At 49.0% G+C, this 17,700-nt stretch overlaps 1 protein-coding gene across 1 annotated transcript in view; it reads left to right on the forward strand.

The window, feature by feature from the left end:
* The first annotated feature begins 1,011 nt into the window (after window positions 1–1,011).
* LOC144754272 (G-protein-signaling modulator 1-like) overlaps window positions 1,012–17,700 on the forward strand; it is an 886,476-nt gene continuing 869,787 nt past the window's right edge. The window contains exon 1 of the mRNA XM_078641903.1: window positions 1,012–1,238. Within this exon, the coding sequence (XP_078498029.1) occupies window positions 1,180–1,238 (59 nt within the window). The 5' untranslated portion in view covers window positions 1,012–1,179. The remainder of the gene's footprint in view (window positions 1,239–17,700) is intronic.

Consider the following 17,700-nt stretch of genomic DNA (forward strand, 5'->3'; position numbering starts at 1 on the left):
GCATCCTTGAGACTATATGAAGCATCCTGGTACTCAGAGCATCATCTCTGGTCCAGATGTGGCATACTGGTTAGCATACCTCGCACACTGAGCAGGATCATGCCAGACTGACTCATACCCCCTGGAACGCCCTGCAGCATCAGTTTCATATTGACAGGAATCCTTGCATGGCAAGCAGTGCCACGTGCAGGACAATAGCATAATCAGCAGCAACCAGACACGTGTGACCATCTCTGTAACAAGAGGCCACGTGGGTTATCCCTGCTCGCCATCTGAGCAGCACCCATGCCCCACTCTGAGTAGAGATGCGGGACACTGACACACACTGCTGGCACAAGGGGCATTCTTGGCACAGTGGAATCCACCCCCGAGGCTGCGTCCATGCGCGGAGAATAGAAGACTGGGAGGAAAGGGGGCAAGATGAGAGGCGCGCGGATGCCCAGGGCGAGCAGGGCACTAGTTAGGGACTAGTCTCTAGGTACCGGCATGTGCACACAGCAGTACCTCTGGCGTACCGTGCGTCAGCTGGAGTTCCTAGAAGCATCTTGGAGTCACGAGACACGCTGATTACATCGGTAGAAACACGGATGTTTCCGCTGGTCCCACACTTGCTATATTTACACACAGAGATTTAGACAAGCGAAAGAAGCGAGTGCAATAATATTCCATTGGCTGCCTTGTGCGGGGATATTTCGCTGGCATGGCTCACCCAGGGCATTATATAACCTCCTAAAATCTGAGCCGAGCAGGTCGGGCGCCCGCCCTGCAGCCCCGGCGTTACTTGTGCAGTCAGCTGTTGCACGCCGAGGACGGGCGGGCTGTGGACGTCTGGCTGGCTGGCTCATCAGACGGGGACAGATCGAGGTCCTTCTGGGCAGAAACAGAGAGAACCGAGCAGCCCCCGCCCCGCCTCTCTCCCACACTCTTGACAATGTTAGCAGCGGTGACATCACGGCGGGGCGGGGCCTGTGCACAGTTTGTGTGTACTCTATACCTCACTTCCTAGCTGCCATAGCATGAACAGTTACATTACGGACCAGGAACTGGGAGCCAGACGCGTCCTGGCCCCTGGATTGCGTGTTTTCGGGTGGACTGTGCCTTTCCCCTGCAGTTTGTGGTACCCTCGGCTGGGCAGTGCTTGGAAGGGTGTCAGCAGCTTTGTGTTCCCTCGTCCAGTGCATGGCTCTTCTCCTGCACAGCGAGCACCCGGATCCCGGCACCAGGAGGCTGCACTCGAGGTAAGGCTGCCCTGCACCCTCACCGCTTCCCGCTGTGTGCCTGGCTCTTCCGGTGATCGCGAGGTGCCCTGCGGCACGTCACAGCAGCTCATGCGGTCGTGAGTCACGTTGCATTCTGGTACTTGTAGTGACACCCACCCACAAGAGCCAGAATGCAAATCAGACTGAATGACATACTAGGATAAACTTAAGATTTCTGAGCGCCTCAATTATAAAGTAATTGATTCCGGCACAGGGGTTCGTCGGAAAGCACGAGTATAGGTAGTAAACTTTGTTGTGTGTCTGGGATGGTGATGGATCCTCGAATAGTGTGGTCATGTAGTTTCCCCCTGATTGTCTAATTTGTTCAAGAGTAGGGGCGTGCAGTACTACGTTGAGGCAGTGCCACCGTAGCCCAGTGGGGCAATGCGCCTGCTTCGAATTTCTTTTAACCCGAAGCTTTGAAGTTTGAATCTCAGTGGGACTCACTCAGTTTTTCATCCTTCGGAGGTAGATAAAATGTGTCATTTACGGTTTACCACAACATTCAGCGCTGGGAGGCGATTCAGATTGAAATATGAGCTATATTCAGTATTCATTATAACAGAGAATAGATACGGCACAGGGCTAATCGCCACTTTAAAAACACGCTTCGTTGTTCTATAAATTATTAGAGCACCCTCATCTGGGTGTGCAGAGATGCTGTCCAGGGTGTCGATATGTGAAGTAGCACCTGGCTTGCTTTCGGTGGACCCTCCCCTTCACTCATCACCTCAATTCCCACCTTACTTTTCAGTGCTTTAGATTTCAGTGAACATCTTGTCACCCAACAGCTGTCTTCTTTCAACAGACACTGCTGTTTGTGGTGCACCTTGACCTTGCACGACTCGCTGCACAGCTCAGACGTCCGCACTACGTCTTCTTCGCGGCAATTTTGTGAGCACTGCTTCTGTCCGTGCTATTTCCTGGTGATACAGTCTCACACAGGTCAGTTACACAAAGCACGGATAGGAACACTCCATGTCTGCCAAGCATCGTGGTTCCAGTCCTAAGCTACAGTGTGAAAATAGGTGCATTCTGGGAGTCGTAGTCTTGGTGTGCTTCTGTCGAACTAATAAAAAATAATGTCCTGCCAACTTGTAGTTATCCAGCAGACTAAAAAAGCTGTTGTTACTGCCCAGCTCAGCGGTACTCACTTCAAGCTTCTCGAAAGGATGAAAGGTTAAATTGCACTGAATTATGGGGGGAACACATCTCTGCAGCATTCATACAACCCACTGAGCTACTGTGTGAGAAATGCTCTTCCTCTTGCTAAACATAATTCGACTATATCTGAAGTTGGGGGGAGGGTGATTTCATGAGTCTGTCCAACAGAACTCCGGGTCCATGCGTGAGTAGCATATACAGTCAAGGTTTTTAGTTTTGCATGTTGCTACGTATAATCCTGATTTTTATTCTGGGATAAACAGGACTAAACAAGTGCAAGAATGTAACGCAACAGATACCCGGACTGGACGAGTTATTCGTGTATGGGCCCGGAGAGCTCTGATCGAATGAATCTGACAATAGTTTGTATTTTTAGATGTTATTGTCTGGACCTCTCATCATCTGCTAGAAACCTAAGTATCCCCGTTGCTGCTGGTTTGCCAGAGAGTGGGGTCATGACTACTTTGCCTATTCTGGAATGTGACCCTAGTTATAATCCACTGTGATCCTGGACACATCACTAGATCCCAACAGTGCCTCTTGTCAGAGCTTACACTGGCAGTGCTTACAAACAGACTAAATGTTGTTATGACGCGCCCTCTGTAAACAATCCGGAGCAATTTCACTAAGTAGCAATAACCCAACACCTTCTGTTCCCTCACAAACACCTTTGTTCCCCAGGTCCTCTCCTCCCAATACTCTTCCCACCCACCATACCTGCAGGACGCGCCTAAGACTGCCCCCTCAGAGCGCTCTGTCCTGGGAGGGGTTCGTGTTTTTGGGGGACCACTTTGCCTACGAAGCACCCTCTTCCTTCCTCCATAATGCCACATCCTCTCCTCGCTCCTGTTTCCTCGTTTCTTTCTCTTCCGCCCCCTGCTGACTTCTACAGCACCTTGAAGAGATCTTATGGGAGTGTAAAGCGCTATTCACACAACAGAACATAGCATACCAGAACACCCACCTGTGGAGTGGCAGGCCTGCCTTGAAGACGTCAGAGCTGTGTCTATTCATCACACACAGTGCTGCCCTTGAAGGGCTCAGGGCCCCAGAACGCCTTGTGAAGTTTCCTAGTTGCAAAAACCTAGCTCAGCATAGCAGACGTGTCAAGGTGCCCTGCCTGTCTCTGTGCGTCGTGTTCCACCCAGGCAGGCATCACACACCCCAGAGCCTTCCAGAAAGGTCTGCATTGGATACACCACCCGTCTAAGTGTCCCTTTTTGGGTCTCGCCTACGCAGCGCGCAAGCGCTGCTTAGGAGGGACCTCTTGAAATCGCTCCAGGCTTTTGTGGAAACTCGTGAGTGTTCTGGACTGTTTCCAGTGGGCCCTCGTGCATGTGCGGCGTTTGCCTTGCGGGAGCGAGCAGTGGCGCCATCTGTTAGTAATTATCGCGCCTGCCACTGCTCGTTCCCGTAAGGTAAATGCTGTAGATGCTTGTGGGGGCTGCGCTTGTCGTTTTTTAGAATTGAGGATACCCATGATTCGGGCCTTAGATGAAACAAAAAATATGTGCACACTTAGCGCCAATACTGGGCTGCAGATAAGGGGGTAACTGCAGTGTGTCTGCTCAGTTCAGACTGGAATGTTTATGTTTTTGAACGTATCCTGTTTCTGGTCACACGCTCGTGTAATTCATTTAATTGAACTGTATTTTTGTAATGTTTTCTTAAGTTAAATGTTCCAGCTGTGAATCTTATCGCGCGCTATCTGTAACTTTCAATAGATTAGGTGTGTGTCTGTGTTCGAGTTTCACACAAATCATTGCATAGCGCAGCGATGCCCCAAGTGCGCCAAGGGAGCTTTAGAAATCCTTGCACATCAATAGATTTGTAGAGTTTGTTCTTGATGTTTACATTCGGGACACTTCCTCAGACGGCCCGAAGAGTAGCCCATGGGTGCAGACGTGAAGGGGGGGGAGGGGAGAAGGCATGTTGTTCAGGGTCGGACACGGCTAGAGCTCGGCCACCTGCCAGAGTCCACTCCTTTCATCCTGCATGTTGCCCCCTCCCCCGGGAAAGTCCTAAGGGCTCCGGCAGGCGGATTCACGATGGAAGAGGTTTTCGCTGATATGAGATGGGAACACAAGTCAGCCAGAGCTCGAACAATGAATGCACGTGCTGTAGAAATGTGTGCACAGTCTGGGTAGATTCGGGTCTTAGTTTTCAGCTCCAAATCAAAAAAGTCGCGGGGACCTGCTTTGGCATACTTAGGGAGCTTAAACAGTTACTGATCAATGAATATGAGATATAATGTCATAGTACATTTGGAGACATAAAATTGTTTACATAGTACTGGGATCTTTCAAGACTGGGTGAATGAATGTGAGGTGTTTGAAGGCGTGGGAAGTTGAGTTGAAAAATTTGAGACTTCCAAGGGGATTATTTGTGATTGTTACATCATGCATCCACCCATTGACTCATTCTTGCATTCACCCATGCGCTCATCCACAATAAAACAGACCCACAAAGTAAACAAGGAAATGGAAGAATTAATTAAAAGCATAAAACTAGGAAAAAGAAAACATACTGCTACCTAAACTTGGTAGGCATATGTTTGCAATACAGAATAAAACTAAACAAAGCAGTAAGCGGCTGCTTTGCAATGGTATTTATCATTGTTTTAAACTCCCAAAATACTTCCCACATATACAACCAAGTTGTTGACCATCTTGCAACAATGTTACACTATACACAATACCATAGCAGTATGGCTATTCGGTAAACTGCGTCCATCTTCAAATGCTAAAGTGTATAATGTTTCATCGTTGTACTGATCCAAGATGGAAACTCTAACAAAGTGTCCTCTGGGAATACTTTATATTCAAAACTTGTTCAGGAAATACTTCACACCATTCAGTCTATTCTCATGCATTTAGCATGCAATCAAAGAGGTCACTGCTAAACCCAGAGTTTGTAATGTATTGACACAAAAACCTACAGTTTATATATACAGGATGCTCTTAACAAGAAAAGGAGAAGGAAATACATGAAAGGAAACCTATAAAAGGAAAGAATTAGAAAACTAAAGGACTGGTCACCAGCCCAGACACTGAAGTACACTCATTTTCAGACAAACTGCTATTGCTCACCGGGCAAGAGAGTCAATAGCGCAAACGAGTGAAGCCACTGTCCCATGCAGCGTGCTGCCAGGGACAGCAGAATGTGAGTGGCACTGGAAGAGACAGAATGTACAGTTCCTCCGATTGGTTCAGACCATGCAGAGTTAATGTTAGTAAATTTAAAATGTGGTGAGACTCCTTTTGTCTTAAGAGTTTTTCTCTATCTGCCCCACGTTCTTTCTTGGGGACAGTTTCGATTCCATAGAATTTGAGCTGCTTCCAATCATTTTGATGGTGTTGTTCCATGTGCTTTGCCACTGCGTTTGTTCTATCTTGATGTACCGTGGCACTTATATGTTCCATTATTAATTTCTTTAGCTCACATACAGTGCTTCCCATGTATCTTAGTGGCCAGGGGCATTCCACAACATATATTACGTATTGTGTCTTGCACGTAATTAGTTCTCTGATTTCCCAAGTTTTATTATTAGCCTTTTGTACGTCTTTTATTGGTTTTGCAATCTGGCAAGCTTTGCATGCATAGCATTTTACGAAGCCTTTGGTTTTCAACCATGATTCTTCTCTCTTTTTTTCCTTTAAAATGACTGTGAATCAAATGGGCCTTTAAGTTTTTGGCTCTCCTATAAGTTATTGTTGGATGTTGTCCCATTATTTTCTTCGCAGTATCATCTAACTGTAGAATCTTCCTGTAGGAGAGTAGGGTCTGCTATCCTATGGTCACCCCAAATTTTTGCTTTTTGCTTCACTGGTTTTCGACTACTGAGGCTGTGGGCCTGCTGATCAGACCCCCAGCCTGCTGTTCTCTCACTAAATTACTGACACATGTGCTATAGGCACATACCAATTGGAAATGGACTCCTTGTCAGCCCCTGTATAATGCACTATAGGTGCACAGGGCATAGGGGCCACCAAGGCCTACCAGGGGCTGCAGCATATCTTTTGCCACCCCTGGCTGGTTCTTAAATTGACACAACTGGCTGATCACTCAGCTGGGGTAAGGTGGTGTAAACACCCCTTGCTTAGATATAGTATACCTATATCTAAACCTATATCTGGACACATGTAAACCTGTGAGCCACTCCTATAGAAGGCCTCATCAATCCTGGAGGCTGAGTGCGTGGTTTTATGTGAGATGGAGCTCTAGCATGAGCTGAGCCTGTCTGCAGCTGTCGGGAACAAATCCCTAAGCTGTTTCAGGATAATGCCATACCATATACTCTTAAGTGCCTTATAATCCTCGCGGTTAAATAGCAACTTTGGTTTGGCTTTATCAAAACATGTCGTGTAAGGTGTCATACGATTTGGAATACCATCCCCTCGCCAGTTCTGTCGACGGGGATGGCATTCCACCCCTCTAGAGGGGTAAGACATGTTACTTTACTTTAATGCGGTTGATTTCTCCAAAGACCTTAAGATCCACAAAATGGATGCCTCTGCCACAGACAAATGTCTGGACCCCTGCAGTTGACCGAAACTCGACCAAATGGGTCCTGGACAAAGGGTTTCCTGTCACAGGAGGGTGTCACCGCCCTCCAGACAGGAGATAGTGTATTGTAGCAGGGAGGTTTGAAAGAAACCAGACACTGCTTGGGGCGCACAAGGCTGCCCCTTGCATAATCCGGCCAAACCGGTTCTGGGGCACTCCAGCCCTCGTGCCAGGGCGGCCTGGATCAAAGGAAGGGGGTGTATCCACCCACTTCCTGGGTCCCACCCATAGGAGGGGACCTAGCAGGTAATCACGCCCCCCAGATTCGAATAAGAGTGGGAGCAGTGCCAATGCACATCAGATTTCCTGGAAGAAACATTTGAAACGAAATTCTGGACCCTTCGCCCTCCATCTCAACGTGGAAGCCCGAAGAATCTCCCTTGTGGTCAAGGAGTGACCACCCTGCAGCAGCAGGCACCATCCAGCCCTCGACGTCTACTTAGTTGCAGTTCCCGCCGGAACTCGAGCGACTGAGATCGACGAGATCAAGCCTGCCTGCCTTCTAACAGCCCGATCCACAGTCCCTGCAAAGCTGAGACCCGTGGAGGCGACCGGAAGCGTGGGGCACGCCATCTTGAATTGACCACGAGACGCTGACCGTGCAGCCCACGAGTGATCCTCGAAGCTGTGCACCGGGGTTTGAGAAGCCCCCACCCTGAGCTGCTCCTGAGCCGAAGTTCAGCCCTCCACACTCGACGAGTGCTGCGTGGGGCCCTTTGGCTCTATTTGGCTCAACGCGTTGGCCCGGTCACTTGCCAGCCGGCTAGTGGTCCCTGTGCCGACGAACTAACTAAGAAGACTCGTGAATCTGGTTGCTCCAGATCCACACCAGCTCCCCTGAAAAGGAGCCCCGACTCTGACCTTCCTGGTCCGAGTGAGAAGCAATCTTCCGATCCCGCGTGGATTGCTCTTGCCAAGGCTTGTTTGCTCCAAACTTGAAGCCGACTGCACCGACGGTGAGAGCCTGCGTGGGACAGATCGTGACCTGCTCCTGGACGTCGCAGATGCCCCGGAGCCCACGTGACAGCGGAGAGAAGCTCCTCGACGACCACCTGATTGCGCCCGACATTGCCTGGTTCCGTCCTGGTTCCACCCTGGTCACTGCTGAGTGACCCAGACTCTGTCCCCTCTGCTTTCAGGTACTCTACAACTTGAGTCCACCCTTGGACTCCACCGGACACTTCATCTTTAACCCGCCTGCAGCCCTTTCAGCTTCAAGCACCAAGAGCCTGCGAGTCAGAACCCGACGCCACTTCGACCCTGTGCACCCACTTCCTGTGGGTGAGGTAACTTTGCTCCGCCGGTGTTCCCACACTGGTGCACACCTCTAGGGTCTGTGTGTTAAGTTTTGTTCCTCTAGGTTCAGCGGAAGTGTCCTTTAACTTTAACTTTACAACTTTTACGCACCATTGGTTAACATTGGTGCGTGCGTGCGCTTTCCGCACATCTCCCGAATCCCGAGGGCCATTCCCGACTTCAGCATTGCTTGTCCTGACTGCTCCCAGCGATTCCCTAGGCCCTAGGCCTAACCACTGCTCGAGTGGCATCTCTTATACCACTTGTTTAGTATATGGTTTGAGTGGCCCCCTGCCCTCATCCATAATTGTGCAACTTTGTATGTTTAAACAGTGCTTTTGATTTAACGCTTGTGCCCCTTTATTCATAAAGAATACTGGGGATTGTTTTTAGTAATAAACACATATATTTTTATAATATATACTTGTGTGGTGTCCTTTCATTTGGTATTACAGGATTGTATGTGGTAAAACAGCTCGCTTAACACGACCTCTTAAGTTAAGCCTTTAGGCTGCTTAGTCCATGCTACCCCTAGGATAGCTTGTCTAATAAGGTTGACTTACAACCAGACACCATAAGGGATTGTTTGGTCAGGTAGTAGGTGGTTCCAGAATTGGAAACATCCCCTACCAGGCCAACTTCTCACATTGGTGAGCAGCGGTGCGGATTTGAGCTTGCTGTTGTTTTACCATTGCAATCTTTATATCAAATTGAAAGATCACATCAAGTACCTCTAGGTACATATAAATCAAAAGCTTAGCATATTAAGTTCTAATGAACTTAGTAGTTGTAGATTAAAGGGATTAGCACACCCTGACTACAACTCACTAGCAAGGTACAGTAGGAAAACACTTAGTGTAGGTAAGTGCACCACTTACACCTCACTAGTAACCATGTCTGACACAGGAAAAGCCTCAGGGTCTACTCCTGTGACAGTTGACCTTACCCAGGCAACTTTTGGATATGACAAGTTAACCCGTAGAGACTTGATTGCCTTGTGCAAAGCAAGAGGGTTAAAAAGGGGCAGAAGCCCCACCTGCCAAATCCTGGTAGAAATCCTAGAACAGGATGACTTAGAGAAGGCAAAGGAAGCTTCCCTAGAAACAGGAAATGGAGGGAACCCCCCTGTAACTGATCCCCCTGAAGAGGAGGATGATGATGACTTAGATGAGGACTCAGATGTTGAGGACTTAGAAGTTCAGGAACAGGGTAGCCAGGTTCCAGTTGCCAGGCTTAGCCAGGCCAACTTGGACCTACTGGGGAATGGAGAGGGCCAGCACCTCCCCAGAACCCAACATGTTATTCTCCCAGGCAACAGAAGAGTGAGATCTCCCTCAGGGGACTCTCATGTTTCTAGTGCCTCCAGAGAATCACAGAGAGGCATGAGTGCTTCTCAAAAGCTAGAGCATAGGGCCAGAATGAGGGCTGTCAAACTCCAGATAGAGAGGGAGGAGGTAGCCTTGGCTCAAGCTAGACTTGCCTTGGCAAGAGAGCAGAAATTAAGTGGCTTAGATGTCACTGGTGGCAGCAATTTTCCAAGAGAAAAAGACAGGGCCTATGACAATAGAAACCTGACCAAAATTGTGCCCCCCTTTAAAGAAGGGGATGACATCCACAAATGGATGACTGCTCTTGAGAGAGCCTGCATGGTACAGCAGGTTCCTGAGAATCAGTGGGCTGCAATTTTGTGGTACTCCTTTTCTGAGAAAGGGAGAGACAGGCTCCTCACAGTTAGACCTGAGGATGCCAAAAACTACTCTGTTTTGAAGAGTGCTCTTATTGAAGGGTTTGGCCTAACCACTGAGCAATACAGGTTGTTGTTCAGAGACACCCAAAAAGCACAGACTCAAGACTGGACTGATTTCGTTGAGTGTGCCACTAAGGCTTTGGAGGGTTGGTTGCAGGGAAGTAAAGTTTCAGACTATACAGGATTGTACAATCTTATGATGAGAGAACAGATCCTTAATAACTGTACAAACCAGCTGTTGCATCAATACCTTATTGACTCTGATCTGACCTCTCCCCAAGAATTGGGAAAGAAGGCAGACAAATGGGTCAGAACAAGGATTAAGCAGAAACCCCAGAACCAAGGTGGTGACCAGAAGAAAACAGACCAGAAGGGTGGTAATCAGAATCAGAAAGATAAAGAAAAAGACCAGAAGTCTTCAGGCCCCCAAACTAATAGTAAGGAGGGTGGTTCCCAAAATGGTAACAAGAAGAAGAAGAACAAAGGTCCAAAGACACCTTGGTGTAATACCTGCAAATCAGTTTCACACTGGGGCAGTGAGTGCACCAAGGCAAATCCAGTTCCCACCACTACAGCTCCTAAAGCAACTGCAACCCCAAGTACAGTAAGCAGTGGTGGAACACAGTCCAAGGGTGTAGCTGGGTTGACCCTGGGTATTGAAGTAGGATCTGGCCTAGTCAGAATCCCTACACAGGCAGTTCTCCTGTATGATGTGGACATTGAGTTGCCCACTGCAGTAAGCCCCACTAACCTGGGCAAATACAGGCAGACTCCCTTAATTAATGAGAAACTGGCTCAAGCCTACAGGGACACATGTGCCAGTGTCACCATGGTGACACCTGACTTTGTGGACCCTGGACAGATTGTACTAGGAGAGAGCTACCTAGTAACCAATGCAAGCAACTCCACTACTTCCCATAGTGTGGCAGTTGTGAACTTCTCCTGGGGAGGAGTTGATGGCCTAAAGAAAGTTGTGGTGAGTGCAGACCTACCAGTAGACTGTCTGTTAGGCAATGACCTTGAAAGCTCAGCATGGTCAGAAGTGGAGTACAGGACTCATGCAGAAATGCTAGGGATTTCAGAGCCTGTCCTTGCCATGACAAGGGCTCAGGCTAAGAAGTGCCTTCCTGAACCAGTGGTGGATCTTGAGACAATAGACCAGCCACAACCCAAGAGAAGGAGCAAGAGGGGAAAGGCCCAGCCTTCCACCTTGCCCCAGGTTGAGGATCAGGTTTCAGAGGAAACTGATTCTGCAGTCCAAGAGGAGACTGTCTCTGAGGAGCTTGAACCTGACCAGGTTGAGTTTCTGGGGACAGGGGGACCCTCAAGGGCAGACCTGAGGCAGGCTCAATTAGATTGCCCTTCCCTTGAACCCCTCAGACAGCAGGCTGCTGCTGAGGCTGCTGGGGATGCCCAAGGTACCCATACTGTGTATTGGGATGATGGACTCCTTTACTCAGAGGCTAGAGACCCCAAGCCTGGCATGACCAGGAGGTTGGTTATACCTCTGCAGTTTAGGGGGTTCCTTCTTACTTTGGCCCATGATATTCCCCTTGCAGGACACTTAGGCCAGAACAAGACGTGGGACAGGCTTGTCTCACACTTTCACTGGCCTCACATGTCAGAGAATGTCAAGGAGTTTTGTCGCTCCTGTGTCACTTGCCAAGCCAGTGGTAAGTCAGGTGGCACAACAAAGGCCCCCCTAATACCACTACCTGTGGTGGGGGTCCCCTTTGAGAGAGTTGGAATTGATATTGTGGGTCCAATGGACCCCCAAACAGCATCTGGGAACAGATTCATACTGGTGGTAGTGGATCATGCCACCAGGTATCCAGAGGCTATTCCCCTAAGGACCACCACAGCACCTGTGGTGGCAAAGGCCCTCATTGCAGTTTTCTCAAGAGTGGGCTTTCCTAAGGAGGTACTATCAGATAGGGGCACCAATTTTATGTCCAGCTATCTGAAAGCAATGTGGAAGGAATGTGGAGTAAACTATAAGTTTACCACCCCATATCATCCACAGTGCAATGGGCTTGTGGAGAGATTTAACAAGACCCTTAAAGGCATGATAAAAGGATTACCAGAGAAGCTCAGGCGGAAATGGGACATTCTTTTACCCTGCCTGCTCTTTGCTTACAGAGAGGTCCCACAGAAGGGGGTTGGCTACAGCCCTTTTGAACTTTTGTTTGGCCACCCTGTGAGAGGTCCATTGTGTTTGGTGAAAGAAGGATGGGAGTTACCTCTCAAACAACCCAAACTAGACATAGTGGACTATGTACTTGGTCTCCGCTCCAGGATGGCTGAGTACATGGAAAGAGCATCTAAAAACCTGGAGGCCAGCCAAGAATTACAGAAAGCTTGGCATGACCAAAAGGCTGTGCTGGTAGAGTTCCAACCAGGACAGAAGGTATGGGTACTGGAGCCAGTGGCTCCAGCAGCACTCCAAGACAAATGGAGTGGACCCTATCCTATTATTGCAAAGAAGGGAGAAGTCACCTACTTGGTGGACTTTGGAACACCCAGGAGCCCTCACAGGGTAATCCATGTGAATCGCTTGAAAGCATTTGTGGACAGGGAGGACATGAGCTTGCTCATGGCCACAGATGGGGAACAGGAGGAAGAGAGTGACCCTCTCCCAGACCTGCTTTCTCAGAACCCTGATGATGGTTCAGTTGATGGAGTAGCCTTGGCAGGCAGCCTCACTGACCAGCAACAGATGGACTGCAGACAAGTTTTGCAGGCCCACAGGCATTTGTTTTCACTCACACCCAGCCAGACTGACTGGTGTACCCATGTTGTGGACACTGGTGACAGTCTGCCTGTCAAGAATAAGATCTACAGGCAACCTGACCATGTCAGAGACTGCATCAAGGCTGAGGTGCAAAAGATGTTAGAGCTTGGAGTGATTGAGCCATCAGAGAGCCCATGGGCCAGCCCAGTAGTCCTGGTGCCAAAACCTCATACCCAAGATGGAAAGAGAGAAATGAGGTTTTGCGTGGATTACAGGGGTCTCAATGCTGTCACTAGGACAGATGCTCACCCCATTCCAAGAGCAGATGAGCTCATTGACAGATTGGCTTCTGCCAAGTTTCTGAGCACATTCGACCTGACAGCTGGCTACTGGCAAATCAGACTAGCTGAGGAGTCAAAGGCCAAGACAGCATTCTCTACCCCTAGTGGACATTATCAGTTTGTGGTAATGCCCTTTGGGTTGAAGAATGCACCTGCCACTTTCCAAAGGTTGGTGAACCAAGTCCTTACTGGGTTGGATGACTTTTGTGCAGCTTATCTGGATGATATTGCTGTCTTTAGCTCCACCTGGGAGGATCACCTGATCCACCTGAAGAGAGTTTTGGAGGCCCTGCAGAAGGCAGGCCTAACTATCAAGGCCACTAAGTGCCAGATAGGGCAGAGTAAGGTTGTATACCTGGGCCATCTAGTAGGTGGAGGCCAGGTTCAGCCACTGGAAAGCAAGATCCAGGCCATACAGGACTGGGCTCCTCCAGTTACACAGACACAAGTCAGAGCCTTCTTGGGCCTGACTGGGTATTACAGGAAGTTTGTGAAGAACTATGGGTCTATAGTGACACCATTAAATGACTTGACATCCAAGAAGATGCCAAAAAAGGTTCAGTGGACAGTTAGCTGTCAGAAGGCATTTGAAGACCTGAAGAAGGCCATGTGCTCTGCACCTATCCTAAAGAGTCCTGACTACTCCAAACAGTTCATTGTACAGACAGATGCTTCTGAGTTGGGGTGGGAGCTGTGCTCTCACAACTTAATCAAGATGGTCAAGACCAGCCAATTGCTTTCATTAGCAGGAGGCTGACCCCAAGAGAAAAACGTTGGTCAGCCATTGAGAGGGAGGCCTTTGCTGTGGTTTGGGCATTAAAGAAGTTGAGGTCCTACTTGTTTGGAACTCACTTCCTGGTGCAAACAGACCATAAGCCCCTCTTGTGGCTTAATCAGATGAAGGGTGAAAATCCCAAACTGCTCAGGTGGTCCATTTCCCTACAGGGGATGGACTTTACAGTGGAGCACCGCCCAGGGACTGACCATGGTAATGCAGATGGTCTCTCCCGGTACTTCCACTTAGAACATGAAGACTTATCTGGTCAAGGTTAGTTTAATGTCCCTGCGTTTGGGGGGGGGGTTGTGTAGGAGAGTAGGGTCTGCTATCCTATGGTCACCCCAAATTTTTGCTTTTTGCTTCACTGGTTTTCGACTACTGAGGCTGTGGGCCTGCTGATCAGACCCCCAGCCTGCTGTTCTCTCACTAAATTACTGACACATGTGCTATAGGCACATACCAATTGGAAATGGACTCCTTGTCAGCCCCTGTATAATGCACTATAGGTGCACAGGGCATAGGGGCCACCAAGGCCTACCAGGGGCTGCAGCATATCTTTTGCCACCCCTGGCTGGTTCTTAAATTGACACAACTGGCTGATCACTCAGCTGGGGTAAGGTGGTGTAAACACCCCTTGCTTAGATATAGTATACCTATATCTAAACCTATATCTGGACACATGTAAACCTGTGAGCCACTCCTATAGAAGGCCTCATCAATCCTGGAGGCTGAGTGCGTGGTTTTATGTGAGATGGAGCTCTAGCATGAGCTGAGCCTGTCTGCAGCTGTCGGGAACAAATCCCTAAGCTGTTTCAGGATAATGCCATACCATATACTCTTAAGTGCCTTATAATCCTCGCGGTTAAATAGCAACGTTGGTTTGGCTTTATCAAAACATGTCGTGTAAGGTGTCATACGATTTGGAATACCATCCCCTCGCCAGTTCTGTCGACGGGGATGGCATTCCACCCCTCTAGAGGGGTAAGACATGTTACTTTACTTTAATGCGGTTGATTTCTCCAAAGACCTTAAGATCCACAAAATGGATGCCTCTGCCACAGACAAATGTCTGGACCCCTGCAGTTGACCGAAACTCGACCAAATGGGTCCTGGACAAAGGGTTTCCTGTCACAGGAGGGTGTCACCGCCCTCCAGACAGGAGATAGTGTATTGTAGCAGGGAGGTTTGAAAGAAACCAGACACTGCTTGGGGCGCACAAGGCTGCCCCTTGCATAATCCGGCCAAACCGGTTCTGGGGCACTCCAGCCCTCGTGCCAGGGCGGCCTGGATCAAAGGAAGGGGGTGTATCCACCCACTTCCTGGGTCCCACCCATAGGAGGGGACCTAGCAGGTAATCACGCCCCCCAGATTCGAATAAGAGTGGGAGCAGTGCCAATGCACATCAGATTTCCTGGAAGAAACATTTGAAACGAAATTCTGGACCCTTCGCCCTCCATCTCAACGTGGAAGCCCGAAGAATCTCCCTTGTGGTCAAGGAGTGACCACCCTGCAGCAGCAGGCACCATCCAGCCCTCGACGTCTACTTAGTTGCAGTTCCCGCCGGAACTCGAGCGACTGAGATCGACGAGATCAAGCCTGCCTGCCTTCTAACAGCCCGATCCACAGTCCCTGCAAAGCTGAGACCCGTGGAGGCGACCGGAAGCGTGGGGCACGCCATCTTGAATTGACCACGAGACGCTGACCGTGCAGCCCACGAGTGATCCTCGAAGCTGTGCACCGGGGTTTGAGAAGCCCCCACCCTGAGCTGCTCCTGAGCCGAAGTTCAGCCCTCCACACTCGACGAGTGCTGCGTGGGGCCCTTTGGCTCTATTTGGCTCAACGCGTTGGCCCGGTCACTTGCCAGCCGGCTAGTGGTCCCTGTGCCGACGAACTAACTAAGAAGACTCGTGAATCTGGTTGCTCCAGATCCACACCAGCTCCCCTGAAAAGGAGCCCCGACTCTGACCTTCCTGGTCCGAGTGAGAAGCAATCTTCCGATCCCGCGTGGATTGCTCTTGCCAAGGCTTGTTTGCTCCAAACTTGAAGCCGACTGCACCGACGGTGAGAGCCTGCGTGGGACAGATCATGACCTGCTCCTGGACGTCGCAGATGCCCCGGAGCCCACGTGACAGCGGAGAGAAGCTCCTCGACGACCACCTGATTGCGCCCGACATTGCCTGGTTCCGTCCTGGTTCCACCCTGGTCACTGCTGAGTGACCCAGACTCTGTCCCCTCTGCTTTCAGGTACTCTACAACTTGAGTCCACCCTTGGACTCCACCGGACACTTCATCTTTAACCCGCCTGCAGCCCTTTCAGCTTCAAGCACCAAGAGCCTGCGAGTCAGAACCCGACGCCACTTCGACCCTGTGCACCCACTTCCTGTGGGTGAGGTAACTTTGCTCCGCCGGTGTTCCCACACTGGTGCACACCTCTAGGGTCTGTGTGTTAAGTTTTGTTCCTCTAGGTTCAGCGGAAGTGTCCTTTAACTTTAACTTTACAACTTTTACGCACCATTGGTTAACATTGGTGCGTGCGTGCGCTTTCCGCACATCTCCCGAATCCCGAGGGCCATTCCCGACTTCAGCATTGCTTGTCCTGACTGCTCCCAGCGATTCCCCAGGCCCTAGGCCTAACCACTGCTCGAGTGGCATCTCTTATACCACTTGTTTAGTATATGGTTTGAGTGGCCCGCTGCCCTCATCCATAATTGTGCAACTTTGTATGTTTAAACAGTGCTTTTGATTTAACGCTTGTGCCCCTTTATTCATAAAGAATACTGGGGATTGTTTTTAGTAATAAACACATATATTTTTATAATATATACTTGTGTGGTGTCCTTTCATTTGGTATTACAGGATTGTATGTGGTAAAACAGCTCGCTTAACACGACCTCTTAAGTTAAGCCTTTAGGCTGCTTAGTCCATGCTACCCCTAGGATAGCTTGTCTAATAAGGTTGACTTACAACCAGACACCATAAGGGATTGTTTGGTCAGGTAGTAGGTGGTTCCAGAATTGGAAACATCCCCTACCAGGCCAACTTCTCACACTTCCTGTTTCGTTTTAAGATGCTTGCAATTTCCTTACTTTCATTTGAGTAGTCCGTTATCAATCTCACCGGCTCTGACTCCTTTTGTGGCTCCTTTTGTTTTTGGATCAAACATTCTTCTCTTGTTTTTTCATTAGTTCGATCCCAACATTATTTGATTATGCCATTATTGTATTTCCTCCGCTTGAACCTTTCCGAAGTTGCAGCGCTGTGTTTTCTCCACTCCTCTTCTTCGCTACATATGCATCGGATTCTTAGTAATTCCCCGTATGGGATGCTGGAGATTAATGATTGTTGATGGAAGCTCGTTGCTTCAAGGGTGGCATTTGTTGCAGTACCTTTGCGATGCAGCGTAGTCTGAATTTGATTTTCCTTTATATAGATTTCCGTATCAAGGAATACTATTCTTTCTTTGTTTATTTCAAGGCTGAACTTTAGATTAGGAATGCTGTTGTTAATGATTTCAAAGTATTCCAGGAACTCTTCTCTGCTGCCATCCCAAACGATGAATAAATCATCAATGAATCTTGTCCAACTGATGATTTTATTTAGTGCTTGATCATTTTTGATATTCCATGCCACCTCCTTCTCCCACCATCCCATTGCCAAGCAGGGGTAGCTGGGACTAAAAGAGAATCCCATGGCAGTCCCATTATTTTGACGATATACTTAGTTTCCAAATACAAAGATGTTTTTTGTCAGGCATATTGAGATCATATCCCAGATCATTTGATTTTGCTCACTGAACTATATTTTCCTCTCCTGTAAGA

The sequence above is a fragment of the Lissotriton helveticus genome, chromosome 5_1, assembly GCF_964261635.1.
Source record: "Lissotriton helveticus chromosome 5_1, aLisHel1.1, whole genome shotgun sequence".
Classification (NCBI taxonomy): domain Eukaryota; kingdom Metazoa; phylum Chordata; class Amphibia; order Caudata; family Salamandridae; genus Lissotriton; species Lissotriton helveticus.